The sequence below is a fragment of the Natator depressus genome, chromosome 11 (genome assembly GCF_965152275.1).
Source record: "Natator depressus isolate rNatDep1 chromosome 11, rNatDep2.hap1, whole genome shotgun sequence".
Lineage (NCBI taxonomy): Eukaryota > Metazoa > Chordata > Testudines > Cheloniidae > Natator > Natator depressus.
In genome coordinates this window covers 6,569,498-6,589,388 of record NC_134244.1, presented here as the reverse complement: position 1 = coordinate 6,589,388, position 19,891 = coordinate 6,569,498, and the positions used below count along the sequence as shown (strand labels likewise).

At 43.0% G+C, this 19,891-nt stretch overlaps 1 protein-coding gene across 2 annotated transcripts in view; it reads left to right on the top strand.

Annotated features, from left to right (window-relative positions):
* Positions 1 to 19,891, top strand: part of CNTNAP5 (contactin associated protein family member 5) — a 420,028-nt gene that overhangs the window by 251,777 nt on the left and 148,360 nt on the right. For both annotated transcript variants that reach the window (XR_012641395.1, XM_074967062.1), the window contains exon 11: positions 8,718 to 8,824. Coding sequence is in view for 1 of the 2 variants with exons in the window: in XM_074967062.1 (XP_074823163.1) it covers positions 8,718 to 8,824 (107 nt within the window). In the remaining variant the exon portion in view is untranslated. The remainder of the gene's footprint in view (positions 1 to 8,717; positions 8,825 to 19,891) is intronic.

Here is a 19,891-nt window from a genome sequence, read left to right as displayed (position 1 = left end):
TATAATTGCTTAAATAAAGGTCTATAAATATAGTGTATCCCCCTGATTAGCAAAAAGAAGTACCAAATTATACCAATCAATGAGAATCAATCTTTCTATGGGAAAAAAACTAAAAAACAACAAGTGAAAAACAAGATTAAAATCAATTGATTTTAATCAAAAAGATTTTAATCAAAAAGCAGGAAATCTTGATTTAAATAATTTGCCCTGCTGTCTCATGCTGAACTGGAAGGAACTGGAAGGAACACTTGCTAAATATTTTGCCTGTCTTTGCTTTGTTCTTAGAGTCTGTGATGTCTGCATAATGAATAAGGACAACGTATATTGCAATGCCCAAGAGAAATAGCCTAGTTCAGAGCAGAATAAAATCAGGTATCAGGACAGCCCCATCCTATTCTGTTCAGGCTCTTATGCCACACTCAGCACAGTGGCGTCTGAACTCCATTTTGCTGTTCTGAAGTAGCCTTTTTCTTTACCAGAAAAATTGGCTGTGAGGGTTTTTTTAGTCTAAAGCAGGGGTTCACAAACTTTGGTTCGCGGCTTGTTCAGGGTAAGCCCCTGGCAGGCCGCAAGATGCTTTGTTTACTTGAGCATCCGCAGGTACAGATGCTCGCAGCTCCCAGTGGCTGTGGTTTCCCATTCCCGGACAATGGGAGCTGTGGGAAGCTGTGGCCCGGCCCGCGCTGCTTTCTGCACTTCCCATTGGCCGGGAACGGCGAACTGCAGCCACTGGGAGCTGCGAGCGGCCATACCTGTGGACGCTCAGGTAAACAAAGTGTCTCGCAGAGCACCAGTGGCTTACCCTGAACAAGATGTGAACCAAATTTGGGAAACCCTGGTCTAAAGAAAGAATGTTTTAAGAACATAAAAACAGCCATAGTGGGTCAGACCAATTTTCCAACTAGCCCAGTATCCTGTCTTCTGACAAAGGCCAATGCCAGGTGCTTCAGAGGGAATGAACAGAACAGGACAATTACTGAGTGATCTATCCCCTCTTGGCCAGTCCCAGCTTCTGACAGTTGGAGGTCTGGAGACACCCACAGTATGGGGTAGCATCCCTGATCATCTTGTCTAATAGCCATTGATGGTCCTATCCTCCATGAATGTATCTAATTCATTTTCTAATTCATTTCATTCATTCATTCATTCAGTTACACTTTTGGCCTTCATAACATCCCCCAGCAACAAATTCGACAGGCTGGCTGTGCCTTGTGTGAAGAAGTACTTCCTTTTGTTTGTTTTAAACCTGTTGCTTCTTAATTTCATCTGGTGACCCATAGTTCTTGTGTTATGTGAAGGGGTCAATAACACTTCCTTATTCACTCTCTCCACACCAGTCATGATTTTATAGACCTCTGTCATATCCTCCCTTAATCTTCTCTTTTCTAAGATGAACAGCCCCAGGGTTTTAAATCTCACCTGGTATGGAAGCTGTTCCACCCTCCCATCCCCCAATCGTTTCTTTTTGCTCTTCTCTGTACCTTTTCCAATTCTTTTTGATACGGGTCAACCAGAACTCCATGCACTATTCAAGATTGCGCCAAATTCCATTCTCATTACCCCAATATAATTCCAGAGTAAGTGAGATCAAGCAAGCACACACATGAAATATGCTTAACAATTGCGACTACAAGTAATTTTAGGGGTAGTGCGAGCAGAGTGATCTCTTCAACAACATTTGTGATTCTGATACCGCTGCTCTGTTTGGCTCTTTCCATAAAACGTGTGAAGTCAGTGCTGTTCACCCATTGGCTTCGGTGTGGAGCGTGGGTCTCCTGGTAGCTGGCAGTGTTTTTGCTTCTGCTACCACTGCTTAATTTGAACACTTGTAGCCTAAGTCTGCAAGACTTTTCAACCAGCTGTTTTCCTAATGTAGTGGTGGGGTGACTTGATCACCTCCTGGGGTCTGACTCTTCAGCTCTGAGCTCCTAAGGGAATATAAGAGGGTGCAGAGTGGTATTCCCTTTACTGGAATTGCTTGGACATCCACCATTCATGTAACAAGCACTCTCTTGGTACATTGGTCAGCTGTATACAGATGCATGTCACTGTAATGCCCTGTTATTTCTATTTATTTAGTAAGTCTTTGCAGATGGAGTCCCTGAGTTTGCCTTGCAAAATGATGAATTCTAACCAGAGAATGGTTTATGTATCTCCTTTATTTTATTTATTTATATACATTTCATTCCTAAACTCTGGGTGCATTTAGTGTTTAGCATTATTAACAATGCAAATTTTAATAATAACAAAAATCAAACCTTAAAAACATGCCTGCAAGATAATGAGCTCTGTCCCTTCCCCCACAGAACAGCTTCATTCCACCATCCTTCCCCAGTCACCATGAAACCATATGAATCTTACAGTATGTCCCACAAGTCACCAAACCTAGGCTATCTCTGTGTAGGTATGCAATATCACCAAGGTATCTGAGCTTGGACCGATGAAGATAGAGATTAGAGCTGGTTGAAATATGGACATGGTAATGTCATGAGAAAATTTAGCATTTCAAAGCTGTTAAAATTTCACAGGAATCAAAATGGAACCATTTTTTTCTATGATTTTCATGGAATATTTTTGGAAAAAAATTCATATTGTTGGTTTTCCTTTTTCTTTTTCTTTTTTTTTTTTTTGTCCACTGACTGTAATAGAATGAATGAAGGCCAAGATATTCTGTTTTCATTTTTCATTTTGGTACTCTGTATCTTTTCAAAACGTCCTCCATTTTGGGAAAAGAAAGTGTTGGGAAAAAGGAAATAATCTCTGACACTCCAGTTCTTCCAAAGTTGAGCACATTCTGAAAGGTTAGAGTAGCAAAAATAAAACTGGAAAAAGAAATGAAAAAGTGTGGGGGGGGAGAAAGGAGGGGGGTAAGAGGAGAAAAAAAACAAACTCAAGCTAAGATGTCATTCACTGGGGTGTGGGGAAGGGGGAGAATGAAGGAAGAGGAGAAAAGAAGAGAAAGAACAAACATGAACATTCAACATTTCAATATTTGAAAAAAAAATAAATGTCAAGGAAAAAAACAGAAAAATTCAAACACACAAAAGTCTTTTCTCAAAGTTTTAAGTTGAGAAAAAAAAAGTCCATATTTCATGGGGGGGGGACGTTATGACCAGCTGTAATAGAAAGTTCCAGTGTTAAGGACCACTTTTGCCAATTAAGCACTCATTTTGAAATTCTCAAATCGCCTGACACTGTACTTTCCAAGTCCTTGATTGTTCTGAAGTGATTAACTTGCAACTTGCTCTGTCCAATGAGGCCTCTAAAAAAGGGAGATCTTCTGTACTTCATGGACAGTAAAACTCTCTTGTTGCTTTTTCTAGGGGTTGGGCTTATCCCCAGAATCTTTGCCTGAAAGTTCCCCATCTCTGGACTGTTGAGCTCAGTAGCCAGCAGGCTCCCTCCCTCCATTTTAGAACCGGAAGGTGTACGGATACTATACACACAATGAAGCCGTTTAGTCAGTTAAAAGCTCAGGAATGGGAGCCAGGGGACCGTTTAGGGATCTGCTGCAAAAATTGGGGATTGGTCCTGTTTTGATCAGGGGCTTGGACTAGATGACCTCCTGAGGTCCCTTCCAACCCTGATATTCTATTGTTCTGTTCCTGGTTCAGCCACAGACTTTCTTGGGCTTTGGGCCAGTCACTTTCTTCCCTTCAGTTGAGTAGTATTACTCCCTTACCTCACAGGGGTGTGCTGAGTTTTTGAGTCATTAATGTTTAGAAAGCGGTCTAAGATCATTAGATGGGAAGTACTGTTGGCACGATTCTCAGCATGTGTCTGTTGGCCCAGTTCCATTCACTTCAACAGAACTACATTTGTGGAACTTTAGTACCGGACTGCTCCTTTTGCTATTTCCCCCTACAACTGGGAGGAAAAACAGTGACTGGTGCATGTGTGATGTCTTGTGCTGACTGTGGGATATCACCCAGAGCCCATGAGGAGCTCAATGAAAGCACCAGATTCATTTCATGCCAAATGCAACATCAAACGCATGGGTCTTCTTCCGTCTTTCCATTCAAGTCATTTTATCCTCATTATTCTTTGATCATTCCTATCAAAGGGGCCAAATTCTGCCTTCCCATGTGTGTGCAGGTCTCCCTTTGAAGTCAGAGGGAACCCCACACGTGCATTTTGGAGCAGGGTGTTTTACCCATAGTTTGCCAGTGCTCTTGTTCAGGCTATCCCTCCAGTGACGGTATATTCCAGCTTGATTTTCCTTTAAATTTGGAGGCTTCTTCCAAAGAAGGAAATTACACCCGATCGGCACAACATCGTCAAAATCAATTGCCATGTGATACCATGGTCCTGTGGTTATGGTGCAGGTCTGGGACTCAGGGAACCAGAGTCCTGTCTATGCCACAGACTCCTCGGAAATCATGGGCAAGTTTCTTAGTTTCTCATCATCTGTAAAACGGGGATAACCTTTCCTTTGTCTATTTGGATTGCAAACTCTTTGGGGCAGGGACTGTCTGTTACTATGCTTATGTACAGAGCCTAGCATAATGGGGCTGTGATCTCAGTTGAAACCTCCTAGACACTACCGTAACACAAATAATGATAAGTAGGCACTCTTGTAATACAAAAAGATAATGTAATTGGACCCAGGAATCTGGGACAATTGTGGAATTAGACATCCAATAATTTATCCGTCCCTTGATTAATTTTCATCATGGCTATTTCCTAATGTTGGCTTCGATGGCAATTAGGATAAATTAAGCTTCTAATGAACACACAATTGCTGGACTAGAATGGGATTATGGTAATTGTTAGTGTGGAGATGTACAGAAATTGGTTTCAGAAGCTTTTAGAAGAGTTAGTTATCTGACCAAAAACGAGATCGATGCAGCTGGTGCCAATTAAAGGAAATAGACTAAAGAATGCAAACAGTCTAATTTTGAATTTATTAACATCATTAAAGCCTATACAGACAATGCAACTTGCATTTTGAGCATTATTTTGGGGGAAGAAAAATGTGTCTTTAGAAAGTTGAAGGTCAGTGTTCATTTCCATTTGTCTTCTAAAGCATTTTAAAGGAAAGCTGTTCTGTTAGAATATATGTGGCTAAGCATCAGACATGGACCTTTGGGAAACCTCAAATTACTAGTAATTAACTTTATTGCATGGGGTTAATTAATAAGAGGTAACTTAAATGGGCAGAAAATGTGTTCATCAGTTCATGATACAGTTCTGTAAGTGATGATGATGATAACACAGTATTGTGCTTAGCACTTCACATCTTTTAATAAGTAACTATTTATTCTTTCCAAACCCCTTTGAGGTGGGTGTTACTCTCCCCATCTTACAGGTGGCAGAATTGAGAGGTACAAGCCTCCACGGAAGCAGGGAATACAAGTAGCATTTTGGTGCAGTGGTTAAGGCAGGAAAGGTGTGTCGCCGGAGGGAGGAAGCATGGCTAAGGTGGACAGATCTGCACCCTTGCAAGCCCAATGTGATCCACTGAAGTGGGAGTGAAACTTTAAGGTAGCCTAATGGCTGCTCTAGCTTGTACTGGGGGTTGTCCCATGGCCCCAGAGGACATAAGAGCCGAGACAAATTCTGCCCCATGAAGCTGGCCAGAGGTTTGAAATGTCTTATCCATTAGACCACCCTGCTTTTCTAGGGCGAAGTGGCGAGGGTGCAGATATATTTTTCAATTGAATTGTGGTTGAGTTAAGGAATTTGCAGAAAAGACATTAAAGAAGGGGAACAGACATTCGAGAGTCATGTGTTCCGTTCCTGGAGATGCAGGTGACCTTGAGAAAGTCACTGCATCTCTCCATGCCTAAGCTTGCCTGTCTGTAAATAAGGATAGGAATACCTGCTTCACATGGTTGCTGGGGGGGGGGGGGTTAATTAGCATTTATACAATGCCTTGGGCTCTTTCTGCTAAATGGAGTTGTACAAATGCCAAGTAACATTGATGGGCTCTGTCAGCCACTACACAGGCTACACCTGAAGGGGACAGGACAGCAAAAGGCTGGATTTATGGCATTTGGGTAAAATTTTCAACAGTGCCTGAGTCCATGGAGAAAGTCAGTGGAACTAACTCAGGCCTTTTCAAAGTGCTTCCTCTTTATTCTTCCTTTGGGGCATCCAGGGTTCCTGTCTCCCATAAGAGGCAGGAGTCTGGCCGCTAGCGCCAACAGCACCGTGAGATTTGTATGGATCTCTGTTGAGGTTCATGGCCAGCGACCCAGAGGTCTTGTGCCTCTTCGCTGACTCCTAGTTCTTCACTTCCCCTCTAGCCCGTTGGCAGGGCAACTCCTGCAGGAATCCCGCTATGAATAAATACTGGTTGCTACCCCTGAGTATGCCTTCAGGGGTGAGGCATTCTGACTTATGGAGTGGGGCAGCAGGTAAATTAATGTCAACAGTGGCCTTCACAGAAGTTAGGGGAATTGTGTCACAGAAAGCAGCTGTCCTCACTGATCCATTCTTTCCCTGCAATTCAAGTAGGGTTGATGAAATAGTACAAGGTGGAGCAATTGTAGAGTCAACCGCTGCAGGTGTTCTGAAAGTGTAACGCCGAAAGACCCCTGTCGTTGGTGGGCAGGAGCGAACCTGGGGCCTCTGGAGTTTAGTGCATGAGGCTCTACTGCGTGAGCTAAAAGCCAACTGGCTGTTATCTAAGGCTGTAGAGCAGACTCAGCCTCTCTCTCTCTCTCTCCCTAAGTGGTCTCAGTGCCACTAGATGAGACAGAACACCACACCGAGAAGGTGTGTGGGTTACACAAGCTTTTTGCATCTGGTACTTTTATGCTTAATGACCCTTGTCTAGGTATGAATATAAACAGCAATTTGTTTGTCAGAGCCCTAGAGGAAGCAAGCTTTGCAAAGATCTTAAAGTTGCAGACCTCAGTTAAGTAACACAGTGGGATCGTTAGTAAACGATGACGCGAACCACAGAAAAAACCCTGGTGTCTTTTTGTGCATGTGCCATCCCCACAGAGCAGCCGAGCATGCTCCCCCCTGCGCAGGGCTACAGCTGGTGTAAATCAGTGTAGCTCCATTGACTTCACTGGTGATTTACCCCAGCTGAGGATCTGTCCCGTGGAAAGGAGCAAAGGCTGGGCAGTTACAGCACGGGAACAGATCATGCAGTTGTAGTGCATGTGGAGTGGATGGATTGTCTTTCTTTCCCATCTACATCTAAGTGAATCACTGTGTGTTATGACAAAGCTCTGTCCTTGCCTCCGTGAGTCCCGCATTTCCTGGCAGATTTCGCTAGCCTCAGAGGCTCACTGTGACACTCCACGTAACCCTTCTCTCTCTAGAGACAAGAGTCACAGTCTACTGAGCCATTTTCATCATAAGCCAGCAAGGGAGGTGAGGAGAAGTTATCCTTCCTTGCACAGTCTCTGTTGGCTCCCAGTCTCAGTGATTAATCAGGGAGCAAAGGTGTGGGGGGAGCCTGGGCCCACCCTCTACTCCAGGCTCCAGCCCACAGACCCTAATAGTATCAGCTATGGTAGCTGACCTTTTAGAAACATGACATGTACAATTCCCTGGGCTACTTCCCCCACAGCAGCCCTCACTTCCTCAAGCTCCACTTCACCCTTACCTCAGGGCCTCCTTCCTTGTGCCTGATATGGTGTGTACCACTCAGCCTCTCCAACAGCGCAACTTCCTCCCACAGCTCCTGACATGCACACTCACCTGACTGACTGGGAGGCTTTGAACTAGTTTCAGCCAGCCCCTGATTGGCTTCAGGTGTCCCAATCAACCTAGCCTTCTCCCTGCCTTCTGGAAAGTTCTTAATTGGCCCCAGGTGTCTTAATTGACCTGGAGCAGCTGGCATTTCACTTATCCTGGTACCAGGGATTTGTTTAGCCTGGAGCTAATATATTTATCTCCCACTACTTTTCTATAGCCATCTGGCCTTGCCCCGTCACAATATACACAGGTTGCTGACTGAAAAACCAAACATACAACATCAAGGAGATTATCCAATATACAGTAGAAAATAAAAACATTGGGGCAAGCTCTGCTTTCAGTTACGCTAGTGTAACTCCATCTGAGTCAACAAAGTGACTCTGGTTTTACACCGGTGTAATGGAGATCAGAATTTCTTACTTCACTTTAGATTGGATTTGCCTCCCACAGCTTCTGCTTGTATTCAATTCCCTTGCTGCATACTGTTATACCTCTTTCTTCTTTTAATACTCACGTGGCAATAATGCTTTGGAGGAACACCAACTAAAATGAAGAGATGAACAGAGAATACACAATTCATAAACATGTTTTTGTCCTTTTCGTTGAGGCTTATGTATTGTTTCTGCTTCCACAGCTGAGGTGCAGCTTAATTTGTATAGCTGCAAACCACATTAGACCAAAGGAGAAGGGGGTGGGGGGAGCGGGAGGAAAGCCTTCTCTTTTGAAACAAGATCTTCTATAGCTTTTTCACCTGGTATTTGTTCTCCTTATCTGAGATCAGAATGAAAGTGGCATTTTGGTTTCTTGGGGACAGAAACAAGCTGGGTATTTTGTTGTTCGTAAGGGCTTCTCTTTGAATGTATTATGTGTGGTAATGGGTATCTGTTCTGAATGTTGTTGTTTCGAGTGGATCAGAGGAAGAAATAATTATTTCAGCCATTGTGTGAAGTGATGCCATTCCAGGAAGCTTTGGGCGGGGGGAGGCGGGGGACACTTCCTTGCCTGTGCTATCTCTGCTGAAATGCTTACAATTAATTGGCTTTTTTAACATCTCCAATTAGATGTTTGCCCAACTACTGTGAACATGGAGGAAAATGCTCCCAGTCCTGGACCACCTTTTACTGTGATTGTAGCGAAATCGGTTACATGGGAGAAACCTGCCATAACTGTAAGTAAACCAGTTAAGCATACTTGGATAAGGCTGGCCTGAATGAGATTGTGGTGCTAAAGCACAGATGGAGTGCTTCGAGAAATCATCTGTTATTACAGGAAGCAATAGACTCTGCTCAGACAGGATTGCAAAGGGTCAGCAGTTAGACTACAAACAGCCAAGGAATCCATTACACAAACACACAAGTCTCTTGACACACTTGAAGAAGAATTTCTGGAGATAAATCAAAAGTCAAAGGACACTCTTTCATTCTCCTTTATCTTATTTTCTCATCTCCTTTTTTTCAGCAGCCACCAAAGAATTGGGTTTCTTTTTCTAACTTGCTGTTTCTGTATTTTTCACATTTTACCGGTTCATCAAGATATCTTGCTATAGAAAAATGTGTGTGTGTATTTTTGAGGCACTGGTCATACCACTGCTATTTAGCATGTCCATAATAGTGATGAGAACAGGTAGTGTGGTGAAGAGGGGGTTGAAGTCTAATGTCAGGTGATCGGTACTTGTGCCAATGGTAACATGTCTGTGGGCTACAGAGGGTATGTTCTGTTAAATAATTTTTTTATTGTATATGGTTTTGTAACATCATGTGTGTGGAGAGGCAACTTTAACTGTTTCACAACAAAGTTTTTACATATTAATATAACTGTATATTAATTATATCTGGTCAAAATGTTTCAAATGACTATGTTCTGATGACATTTCAGAATTTAAAATACTGTAGCAGGGTAGCTACATAGCTGTTAAATTTCCTTTGTACTTTTATTACATTCAAATTTTGGAGTGAAAAAGTGAAACATTTAAAGAAAACATTCCTAATTTGTTTCTCTGTTTTTTGCCCAGGTCTAATGTCCATTCATTAATAGGCATACAAAGAGGAATATGTGCATGCGCACACACACACGCGCGCACACACACAGAGATGTGCGCGCACACACAGAGGCATATATACATCTCTGTGTATGTCCACCAAGGGGCTTGAGGGATAAAGCTTTTTACCTCCCTTGTTGGTGTCAGGGGGAGAATACAGACTAGGCCATGCTTCATTTGCATTTTTATTATCCACCTCTCTGCCATGAAAATTTTGATTGTTTTGGTTAATTTTCCTTTAAGTTTTGAGTATAGAAGTAATTAATTCTATTTCACCTTATTGTGTAACAAGAGGGCAAAAGAACTGTATTAAATATTCCCTGGGTGAGAGGTCACTGTAACCAAAACCCAGTGTGCAGGGGTGTGGTCTTGGAGCATGAGAGCAGAGTAAAAGCCTTTCTTACTTTGTGGTGAGAGGTCTGATTCCAAGACCCAAGGACTTTGTATTATGAGTTTTTGTGTAAATGCCACACTAACCCATCTCCAACATGATCCGTTTCTTGTGGAATATGGGTGTGCCATGCAGGAGTGGTGGCAAGAGCCCAATCTTTATTATTTGGCCTCAGTCACATAACATAGTCTAAGGTTCCAAAAGGTTACAGCTCTGTTAAATGCTTAGTGACCCTTATTCCAGTAGGTTCTGTTACCTCCTTAGACTCTCATCTCCCACTTCTGTATTTCTGTGATTTTAAGGCTAAGAGCTATATTATAGCTTTCAGAAAGTCTATCCTTTCTTGGCTTTATTAGCCTTTCAGCAGAGCACTGAACATTGGTATAAAAGATGACGAGAAATGTCTGAAATGGCTAAATTCTCCAAGTTCTGGAGTTGTCCATATGTCCAAACGCTTTGGGGGAAGGTAATTAAAAGAATTTAATTTAATTCTTGATATTTGCTTTGGTATGTGATGAATCTTGCACATGCCTTTCTATGCATCTTGAACATGCCTCAGTGGCCTTTCTGGCTGCCAGAGGATGACCCCTATAAGACTGGAAATATCCTAGAGCTCTCAATTCAGTGCAGGCGTAGCATAAGTGAGCCCCTGAGCCTTGAAAGGAGACTCTTAATAATAATGCCACTCAGGGTTGCCAACTCTGAGGCACAAAAAATGGGTCATCTTGCTGGACCTCATATCCCACCACGTACAACCCATATACCACCTGCCCACCCCACAGCCAGTGCACTGTTTTCCCACCCCACTCCTAGAACATGGTACCAGCTCAGGGGGTTCCTGCTCTTGGGGCTGCCCTGGGCTTTGACCTTGCCAAGCAGGACACTGTGCTAGCCGACTGCCCCCCGCTCCCGCCTGGTGGTGACCCCTGTAGCCAGTAACTGCACAGAGGTGACTGGGCGTGCCATCCCCCAGCTCCCCCATACTGCTTGCTGCTCCTGAGATGTCCCTCCCAGTGACTCCCAGACACTCCAGAGCCAGATCTGCCTCTGGGCAGGTGCTTCCACCATGCAGCTCCCCTCAGGACAGCCACCAGGGGCTGAGGGATCCCATGGGAACATGACTGGCAAAACCCAGGACTTTTAGTATCCCAGGACAGCTACTTAAAAGATGGATGATCTGGAGGCAAACCAGGACAACTCTCACTGTTACTGCACAGAACGCTTCTGATCTGAGATTCCTAAAGTGTTTCATGTACATTGAGCCATATCCTCAGCTTCCGTGGAGCTGCACCATTTAAAACCAGCTGAGGGCCTGGCCCATTGTCCCATAAAACCTCTGTAAAGTAGAGAAGTACTATACCCATTTTATGGATTGGTCAAATGAGGTTTGGAGAGGGTAACTAATTGGCTTCTAGCAGTAAGTCAGGTAGAGTAGCATCCAGGACTACTGAATGGCCAGTTTCCTGCACTAACCACTAAATAATGTTGTCACTATCAGTGCACTCCCAGGATAGATGCTTCCCAAAGTATTTGGACATCTGTACTGGAGGTTTATGACTCAGCCATGCATGTGCTCAATAGTCATATCAAGCCTACTTTTTCTTGCATAAGCTCCTCTCATAGCATCTTTTCCATATGTGAATATGAATTGTCTTTCTGTCTGCTGAGCCTGTTGTAAACATCTTATCTGCACTCCCCTTCAGCACAGATATCTGCAGAATGTGCATGCAGGGCCTTCTCTTTTGTGTCTTCAAAAAAACAGGTTTCAGAGTAACAGCCGTGTTAGTCTGTATTCGTAAAAAGAAAAGGAGGACTTGTGGCACCTTAGAGACTAACCAATTTATTTGAGCATAAGCTTTCGTAGCTCACTTCATCGAATGCATACTGTGGAAAGTGTAGAAGATCTTTTTATATACACACAAAGCATGAAAAAATACCTCCCCCCACCCCACTCTCCTGCTGGTAATAGCTTATCTAAAGTGATCACTCTCCTTACAATGTGTATGATAATCAATGGCCCACCTTGATTATCATACACATTGTAAGGAGAGTGGTCACTTTAGATAAGCTATTACCAGCAGGAGAGTGGGGTGGGAGGAGGTATTTTTTCATGCTTTGTGTGTATATAAAAAGATCTTCTACACTTTCCACAGTATGCATCCGATGAAGTGAGCTGTAGCTCAAGAAAGCTTATGCTCAAATAAATTGGTTAGTCTCTAAGGTGCCACAAGTACTCCTTTTCTTTTTTCAAAAAAACAAGCAAACAAACAATAATTCATTTCTTTTTTTCTTTATCTTTCTTTCTCTCTTAATAGCACAATGGATTTTCTGCTCTGGACTTTGTTCCTGGTGTTCCAAGCTGGAGCAAGTAGGGGATAGACTCCACACTTTTCAGGTCTGCCTTTGTCTGGCCTGACCGCCTTTGAAACAAATATGCTCCCCCAATTCACCTCCACATCCCTCTCTCTGTCTTGATCTCCGAGCAGCTACATTTCAGTGCTCCCAAGAGCAAGGCACATGTGCTTTGCTTTATCATGACAATCCTATATCCTGCTTCAGCGATCCTCAGGTCGTCTTTTTTCATTCTCCTTTTCTCCTCTTCCAGCTCCTCCTTTGCCTTCATCCTCCAGCATTGCTCCTGTCAGGAGCAGGTTAGGCATTACTTGTTCTTTCATCCTGTCTGTCAAGGAGACCCACATGTGATCCTGGGTGTAGTGCGGGGTGCAGTAGCTCTGCAGCCAAGAGACTGACATGCAGCCTTGACCCAAACCTCAGTGGGGCAGGGACCAAACAGAATTGGTTGAAGTGACCCCCCGACCCCGGCCAGAGGCTTGGTTTGAATTCTAGGGAAATTTTGTGATTCCCTGAGAAGGGTGACCAGATAGTAAGTATGAAAAATCGGGACATAGTATGGGTGTGTGGGGAGGGGGGGAATAGGCACCTATATAAGAAAAAGCCTCAAATGTTGGGACTGTCGCTATAAAATCGGGACATCTAGTCACTCTATCCCTCAGGATAATAAAAAGATCCCTTGTGATTGGCCATTAAGATGACATTGTGGTTAGATTAATTTTCAGCTGTCTGTGGAAATAACACATTCCTTATAAGATCAATAAATATGTATTTTAAAAAGGGACAATAAGCCATCTGTCATCCAGGCATATCACAGCAGAGTCTATATTAGTCCGTCAACAGCAGAGCTGTCAAAGCCAGTTTTCAGCAGTGGAGATTTCAGTTTTTGGCATTTAACATGACAATTGTTACCCTCACCCTTATAGTACAATCATTCCCATAATTTATTGCCTGCATTAATCCTTCTGCTGTTAAAGCAAGGAGAGAAGGAACATCCCTGATGCATATTGCTTTATTTGTTGTTGCTTACAAGGATGTTTGATCAAACACTCATAATTCTGAGTCTATGAGAACAAATCCCGTGATGAAATTGCATGATATGCCACCTCTGCCATTAACTAAAGACTTGTTTAATCCACCACAAGGTCGTCTGCCCTCACAGCACCCATTGTGGATAAGTTTACCAGGTGAGGGATTTATGGTAGAGGACACATGGGGACCTTCATGGTCCACAGAGAAAATGACAAATAATTATCTTGTCTCAGAGCACACTCAGCATCAGCCTGGGTTTGATTCACCCCAAAGGCAATGGAGCCTTCTCAATCAGTTTTGTATCAGACACGGAACTTGTGCTGCAGCAGAATTTTGGTGGTGTTTTAGAGACGGTTCGCTATGTCAGTGTGGGCAGCCCCAAACCATCACGCACATTGTTGAGGACTGCAAAATGACTCCGCTTCCTGGAAGTCTTCATGCCTTGAACATTGTTGATCAGAACTCTGTGGTTTGGCTTGATCGGATTGAATATGCCAAGTAAATATAGAGCAGATCTGTTGGGCCAGATGTATATATGAACTGGGTAAAATAATGATCTTGAATCTTCATCTTGGGATCTCAAAGCACTTTAGTAAGAGTATTTAACAGCACCCTTTTGTGGTAGGGCTAAGTATTAAGGAGAATTGACTTTTCCAAGGCTGCTGCTGGAGTTAATGGCAGAACTGGAAATAGAACCCAGGGTTTTGATGCCCAGTTGACTGCTCCAATCGTCAGACCCAACTTCCATCTTGTGATACAGGTTATTTTTTCAAAAGTCCTTTTTTCAAAGAATCAGAAAGCAGAAAGGCAATTAAATGAGCCAGAAAGGATCTCTCCACACCAAACTCAACTAGCATTTTTCATGCATGCACATTTGCCGTGTATCAGTTACCATCTCATCCAGCCACTGTTTGGTAATACCTGTGCATTCCATTAAAAACAAGGTTTAATGTTCTCTAGATTTCCTTAATCCTTTTATCTGCTACATCACCATAAAGTGATTCTGAGTTGCTTCTGCCTGATTTTAGTAAAATCACTCATGCAATCAGAGAACAGCAATACCATGAGATATGTGACCAATCAGAAGTAATCTACGCAGCTCATATTTTAAATATAAGCTACTGAATATTTGCAATGAACTGTTTGTGGTCAGTTCCCAAAGTAATTATAAATACATTGGGAAATAAATCTTGGAAAACTGATTTTTTAAGTGAATGAATTTTTTGAATGATTTATGTGTTGTCAACTCTAAAAAGGTGGTGGATCTCATAAGGTGGATCTCATAAGATCATAAGGATCTCTTAATGAGTACTGATGAGGGGCCAGTGTTTGTGGTTCATATTGGTATAAATGATTTAAAGAGCTGTCGGAGATAAATCCTGGAAGCTTAGCTTAGTTTACTAGAAAAATGGCCAAAGTCCAGAGCCTCTTCTCTGCAATGAGTTTAGTTCAACATGCAGGGTTAAGGACTTTAAGCACACTAATCACAGTGGGAATAACTGGGAAAGGCAGAGCCTATAAAGAAGAGGTGGAGTCCCCTTTAATCAAAGTGGAACTAGACTGCTGGCACAGAAAATGAACATGGTTGGGGAATTATTTCAACTAGGAGTTTGGAGAAAAGCTGGCAGGCGCTTAGGCCAGACAAAGCCAGCTACTAAGGATGTCAGTAATGAAAGGGTATCTCTGTGTTCAGTGAAAGATAATACAGAAATTGAAGTTGAACTGAGGGTGGGGGCAAGATGAGTTGGAAGTAAATTTCAGTAAACTTGCAGGCTATCAGATTGAGGCTATCCCTATGCTGCAGTGAGAGGTGGGATTGCAGCTCACATAGGTATCTATACTCCCGCTAGTTTTAATCTAGCTCGCGCAACTTAAAACATAAGGAAACACATGGTGGTGTGAGGTTCAGAGGGAGATGTCCAAGCTTACCCGGAGCCCTGGGTAAAGGCTCACATTGCAAGCTGAAGCTTGTGGCACTGTGTCTGCCGTCACTCATCGGTTTGCATTATGCATGTAGCCAAAGAAGCCTAATAAAAATGGGTACAATGAAAAATTTGACCCCAAGCCTGCAAACATATATGTGCTTATCTTTTTTATTATGTTCTACATTATATGTAAGGAAAACACAGTTATGAAAGAGTAAGCTCTATTCTGGCTTTTATACATTATCATCACCAGAGTTGCTAACTTAAAATTAAGCATGTGGTTAAGGGTTATGCTGAATAGTGATGGATTTACTAAGGGATTTACAGTTAAGCCAGGCTTAACTGCTCTACTGAATCAAGGTATACAGGGCCAAACGAAAGAGAGAGCTAATCCATTGTCAGACCTGTTTATTTAAGATGTGATAAGCCTATTAGATAGGTGCCAATTTTATCAGATGTTATGGGGTGTTACAGGAATCTTATAATGCACCTCTGTGGCCCGTGTTATGCAGGAGGTCAGACTAGATGTTCACAATGTGCCCTGATGGCCTTAACATCTTTGAAACATAAGAACGGCCATAATGAGTCAGATCAATAGTCCATCTAGCCCAGTATCCTGTCTTCTGACAGTGGCTAGTGCCAGAAGCTTCAGAGGGAATGAAAAGAACAGGGAAACTATCAAGTGATCCATCCCTTATCGTTAGGGCCCTACCAAATTCACGGTCATGAGAAACGCGTCACGAACTGTGAAATCTGGTCTTTTGTGTGCTTTTACCCTAGGCTGTACAGATTTCACAGGGGAGACCAGCCCAAAAGGGAGTTGCAGGGGGATCACAGGGTTACCTTAGGGGGGTCGTGGTATTGCCACCCTTACTCTGCACTGCTGCCTTCAGAGCTGGGTGGCTAGAGAGCGGCAGCTGTTGGCCGAGCGTCCAGCTCTGAAGACAGTGCCCCGCCAGCACAGAACTAAGGGTGGCGGCTTACCACACCATACCATGCCATCCATACTGCTGCTGGCGGCGGCTCTGCCTTCAGCGCTGGGCTCCCGGCCAGCAGCCGCTACTCTCCGGTTGCCCAGCTCTGAAGGCAGCGCCCCACCAGCAGCAGCGCAGGAGAAAGGGTAGCAGTGCCGCAACCCCCCCCACAATAATCTTACAACGATCCACGCCCCCCCTACACACACACACACACACACACACACCTCCTTTATGGGTCAGGACTCCTACAATTACAACACTGTGAAATGTCAGCCTTAAATAGCTGAAATCATGAAATTTATTATTTTTAAAATCCTATGACTGTGAAGTTGACCAAAATGGACCATGAATCCAGTCCCAGCATCTAGTCAGTGATTTGGGGACACCCAGAACATGGGGTTTTGTCCCTGACCATCTTGATTAATAACATCCATGAACTTCTCATTCTGTTTTTGAACCCAGTTATACTTTTGGCCTTCAAAACATCTCATGGCAAGTAATTCCACAGGTTGACTGTGCCTTGTGTGAAGAAGTACTTCCTTTGGTTTGTTTTAAACCTGCTGTTTAAGGTTTGTTTTAAACATTTCATTGGGTGGCCCTTGGTTTTTGCGTTATGTGAAAGGGTAAAGAGCAATTCCTTACTCACTTTTTCCACACCACTCGTGATTTTATAGAACTGTATCATATCTCTCCCCCGCCCTTAGTTGTCTCTTTTCTAATCTGAATAGTCCCAGTCTTTTAGTTTTTCCTCATATGGAAGCTGTTCCATACCCGTAATCATTTTTGTTGCCTTCCTCTGCACTCTTTCTATTCTAATATATCTTTCTGGGAGATGAGGAGGCCAGAACTGCATGCAGGATTCAATATGTGGGCGAATCAGAGATACATGAAGTACCATTATGATATTTTTCTGTTTTATCTTTCCCTTTTCTAATGTTTCCTAGCATTTTGTTAGCTTTTTTGACTGTTGCTGGTGCACACTGAGCATATGTTTTCAGAGAGCTATCCATGATGACTCCAAGATCTCTTTCTTGAGTGGTAACAGCTAATTAGACCTCCATCATGTTGTATGACTAGTTGGAATGATGTTTTCCAATGCTCATGATTTCATGTTTATCAATATTGAATTTCATCAGCCATTTTGTTGCCCACTCACTAGTTTTGTGAAATCCTTTTGTAAATCTTCGCAGTCAGCTTTGGACTTATCCGGAGTAATTTTGTATCATCTGCAAACTTTGCCACCTCACTGTTTACCCCTTTTCCCAGATCATTTATGAATATGTTGAACAGCATAGGTCACAGTACAGATACTTGGAGGACCTGCTATTTGCATCACTCCGCTGTAAAAACCGGTGATTTATTTCTGCCCTTTGTTTCCAGTGTTTAACCAGTTACTGATCCATGAGAGGACCTTCCCTCTTATCCCATGACTGTTTACTTTACCTAAGAGCTCTTGGTGAGGGACCTTGTCAAAGGTTTCATGAAAGTTCAAGTACACTATATTCACTAGATCATCCTTGTTCACCTGCTTGTTGATTCCCTCAAAAAATTCTAATAGAGGTGAGGCACGATTTCCCTTTGGAAAAGCCAAGTTGACTACTCCCCAACATATTGTACTTATCTATGTGTTTGGTAATTCTGTTCTTTACCAATGTTTCAGCCAATTTGTCTGGTACTGAAGCTAGGCTTACTGGCCAGTCATTGCCAGGATCACCTCTGGAGCCTTTTTTAAAAAATTGGCATTACATTAGCTGATCCTCCAGTCATCTGTTACAGAGGCTGATTTAAGTGATAGATTAGTAGTTCTGCAGTTCCATATGCGAGTTCCTTCAGAACTCTTGGGTGAATACCATCTGGTTCTGGTGACTTATTATGGTTTAATTTATCAATTTGTTCCAAAACCTGCCTCAACTGACACCTCAATCTGGGACAGTTCCTCAGATTTGTCACCTAAAAGAATGGATCAGATGTGGGAATCTCCTTCACTTTCTCTGCATTGAAGAATGATGCAAAGAATCCATTTAGCTTCTCCGCTTTCTGGAGTGCTCCTTTAGTACTGTGATCGTCCAGTGACTCCACTGAGTGTTTGGCAAGCTTCCTGCTTCTGATGTACTTAAATAAATGGCCCGAGCACTGATTCACCAAAGCACATGCTTAAATGTTTAGATGAATAGGGATAGTTTTAAGTATGTGCTTAAAGTAAAGCAACGATTTAAGTGCTTTGCTAAATCTGGGTCTTAGCTTAAAACTCTGGTGATGATAATGGAAGAACCAGAATGGAGTCTAGCTTGCTCCCCATACCTGTGTTCTTGAATATATTTTTAAAAATGATAACAAAGGAACAGTGAAGCATGTATGTAGGTGTTTGCAGGCTCAGGGCCATCTCTTGGACTGCTGAGATTGTTCCCATTTTTATTTAACTCCCAGGCCTGACAGGTTTCATAGAGAATGTAGAATTGGTTCCAGCTGCAGTGGCTGAGAGATACAGAGTTTGGAATTGTGTGGGAAAGTTGAAAAGCAGTTTCTTAAGCACTCAGGAAGATGGGAAAAGGGGAAAGCAGGGAAGAGATAGTGTCACAGGGTGGCTAGCCCTTTAAGGGGAATTGGGCCCAGCCCCACCTGTTAAAGATCAGCTACCTCTCAGCTGAGACTGATCAGCTAGTGATCAGTTGATTATAAAAGCCACCAAGTAACCCAGTTGGGGGGAGAGAGCTAGTATGATCCAGGTAGTCTCCTGCAGGAGACCCTGGGTAGAGCAATGGGAAACAGATTGGCTTCGGGGGACGGGGTTGGGCAAGTGACTAGTCGAATGGGAATCCGTAGGGAACAGAGTGGCCCCTACAGAAGACCCTGTATTATGGGGGCTTGACTGATGTGCTGAATTTGTGTTATTTGGAGGAATTAAAGCCGAAGCCCTGAGGAGAAGGGTCTGAACTGGACTCTGAATGTCGTTTCAGTCCTCCCTCGACTGAGGAGACAGGCTGGCAGCTGTAAGAATGGACATGATGATCAACTGATAAAATGCTGTAAAAAATGAGAGCCCTGGTCAGAGAGAGAGTTGATGATCTGAAAAGTGAGTTTAGCTGGAGGAGAAACATGGGGACCCTTCATCAAGTGGGCGTGTTTCCGGTGGGGTCCCACAGGGGTCGGTTCTTGGCCCTTCGCTTCTTAACCTTTTTATCAATGACCTGGAAGAAGACATACAAGCATCACTGAGAAAGTTTATAGATGACAAAACAACTGGGAGAGTGGTAAATAACGAAGAGGACAGGTGACTGACACAGAGCAATGTGGATTGCTTGGTAAACTGGTAAAACTTTATTTTAATACAGCTAAATGTAAATGTATATATTGAGGAACAAAGAATGTACACAAAGAATGATTTAAGGACTGGAAAATGTGTCTTATGGTATTAGACTCAAAGAGCTCAATCTATTGAGCTTACTTACACGATGGAGGACTCTATCCTGGGAAATTGTGACTCTGGAAAAGATTTGGGGGTTGTGGTAGATAATCCGTT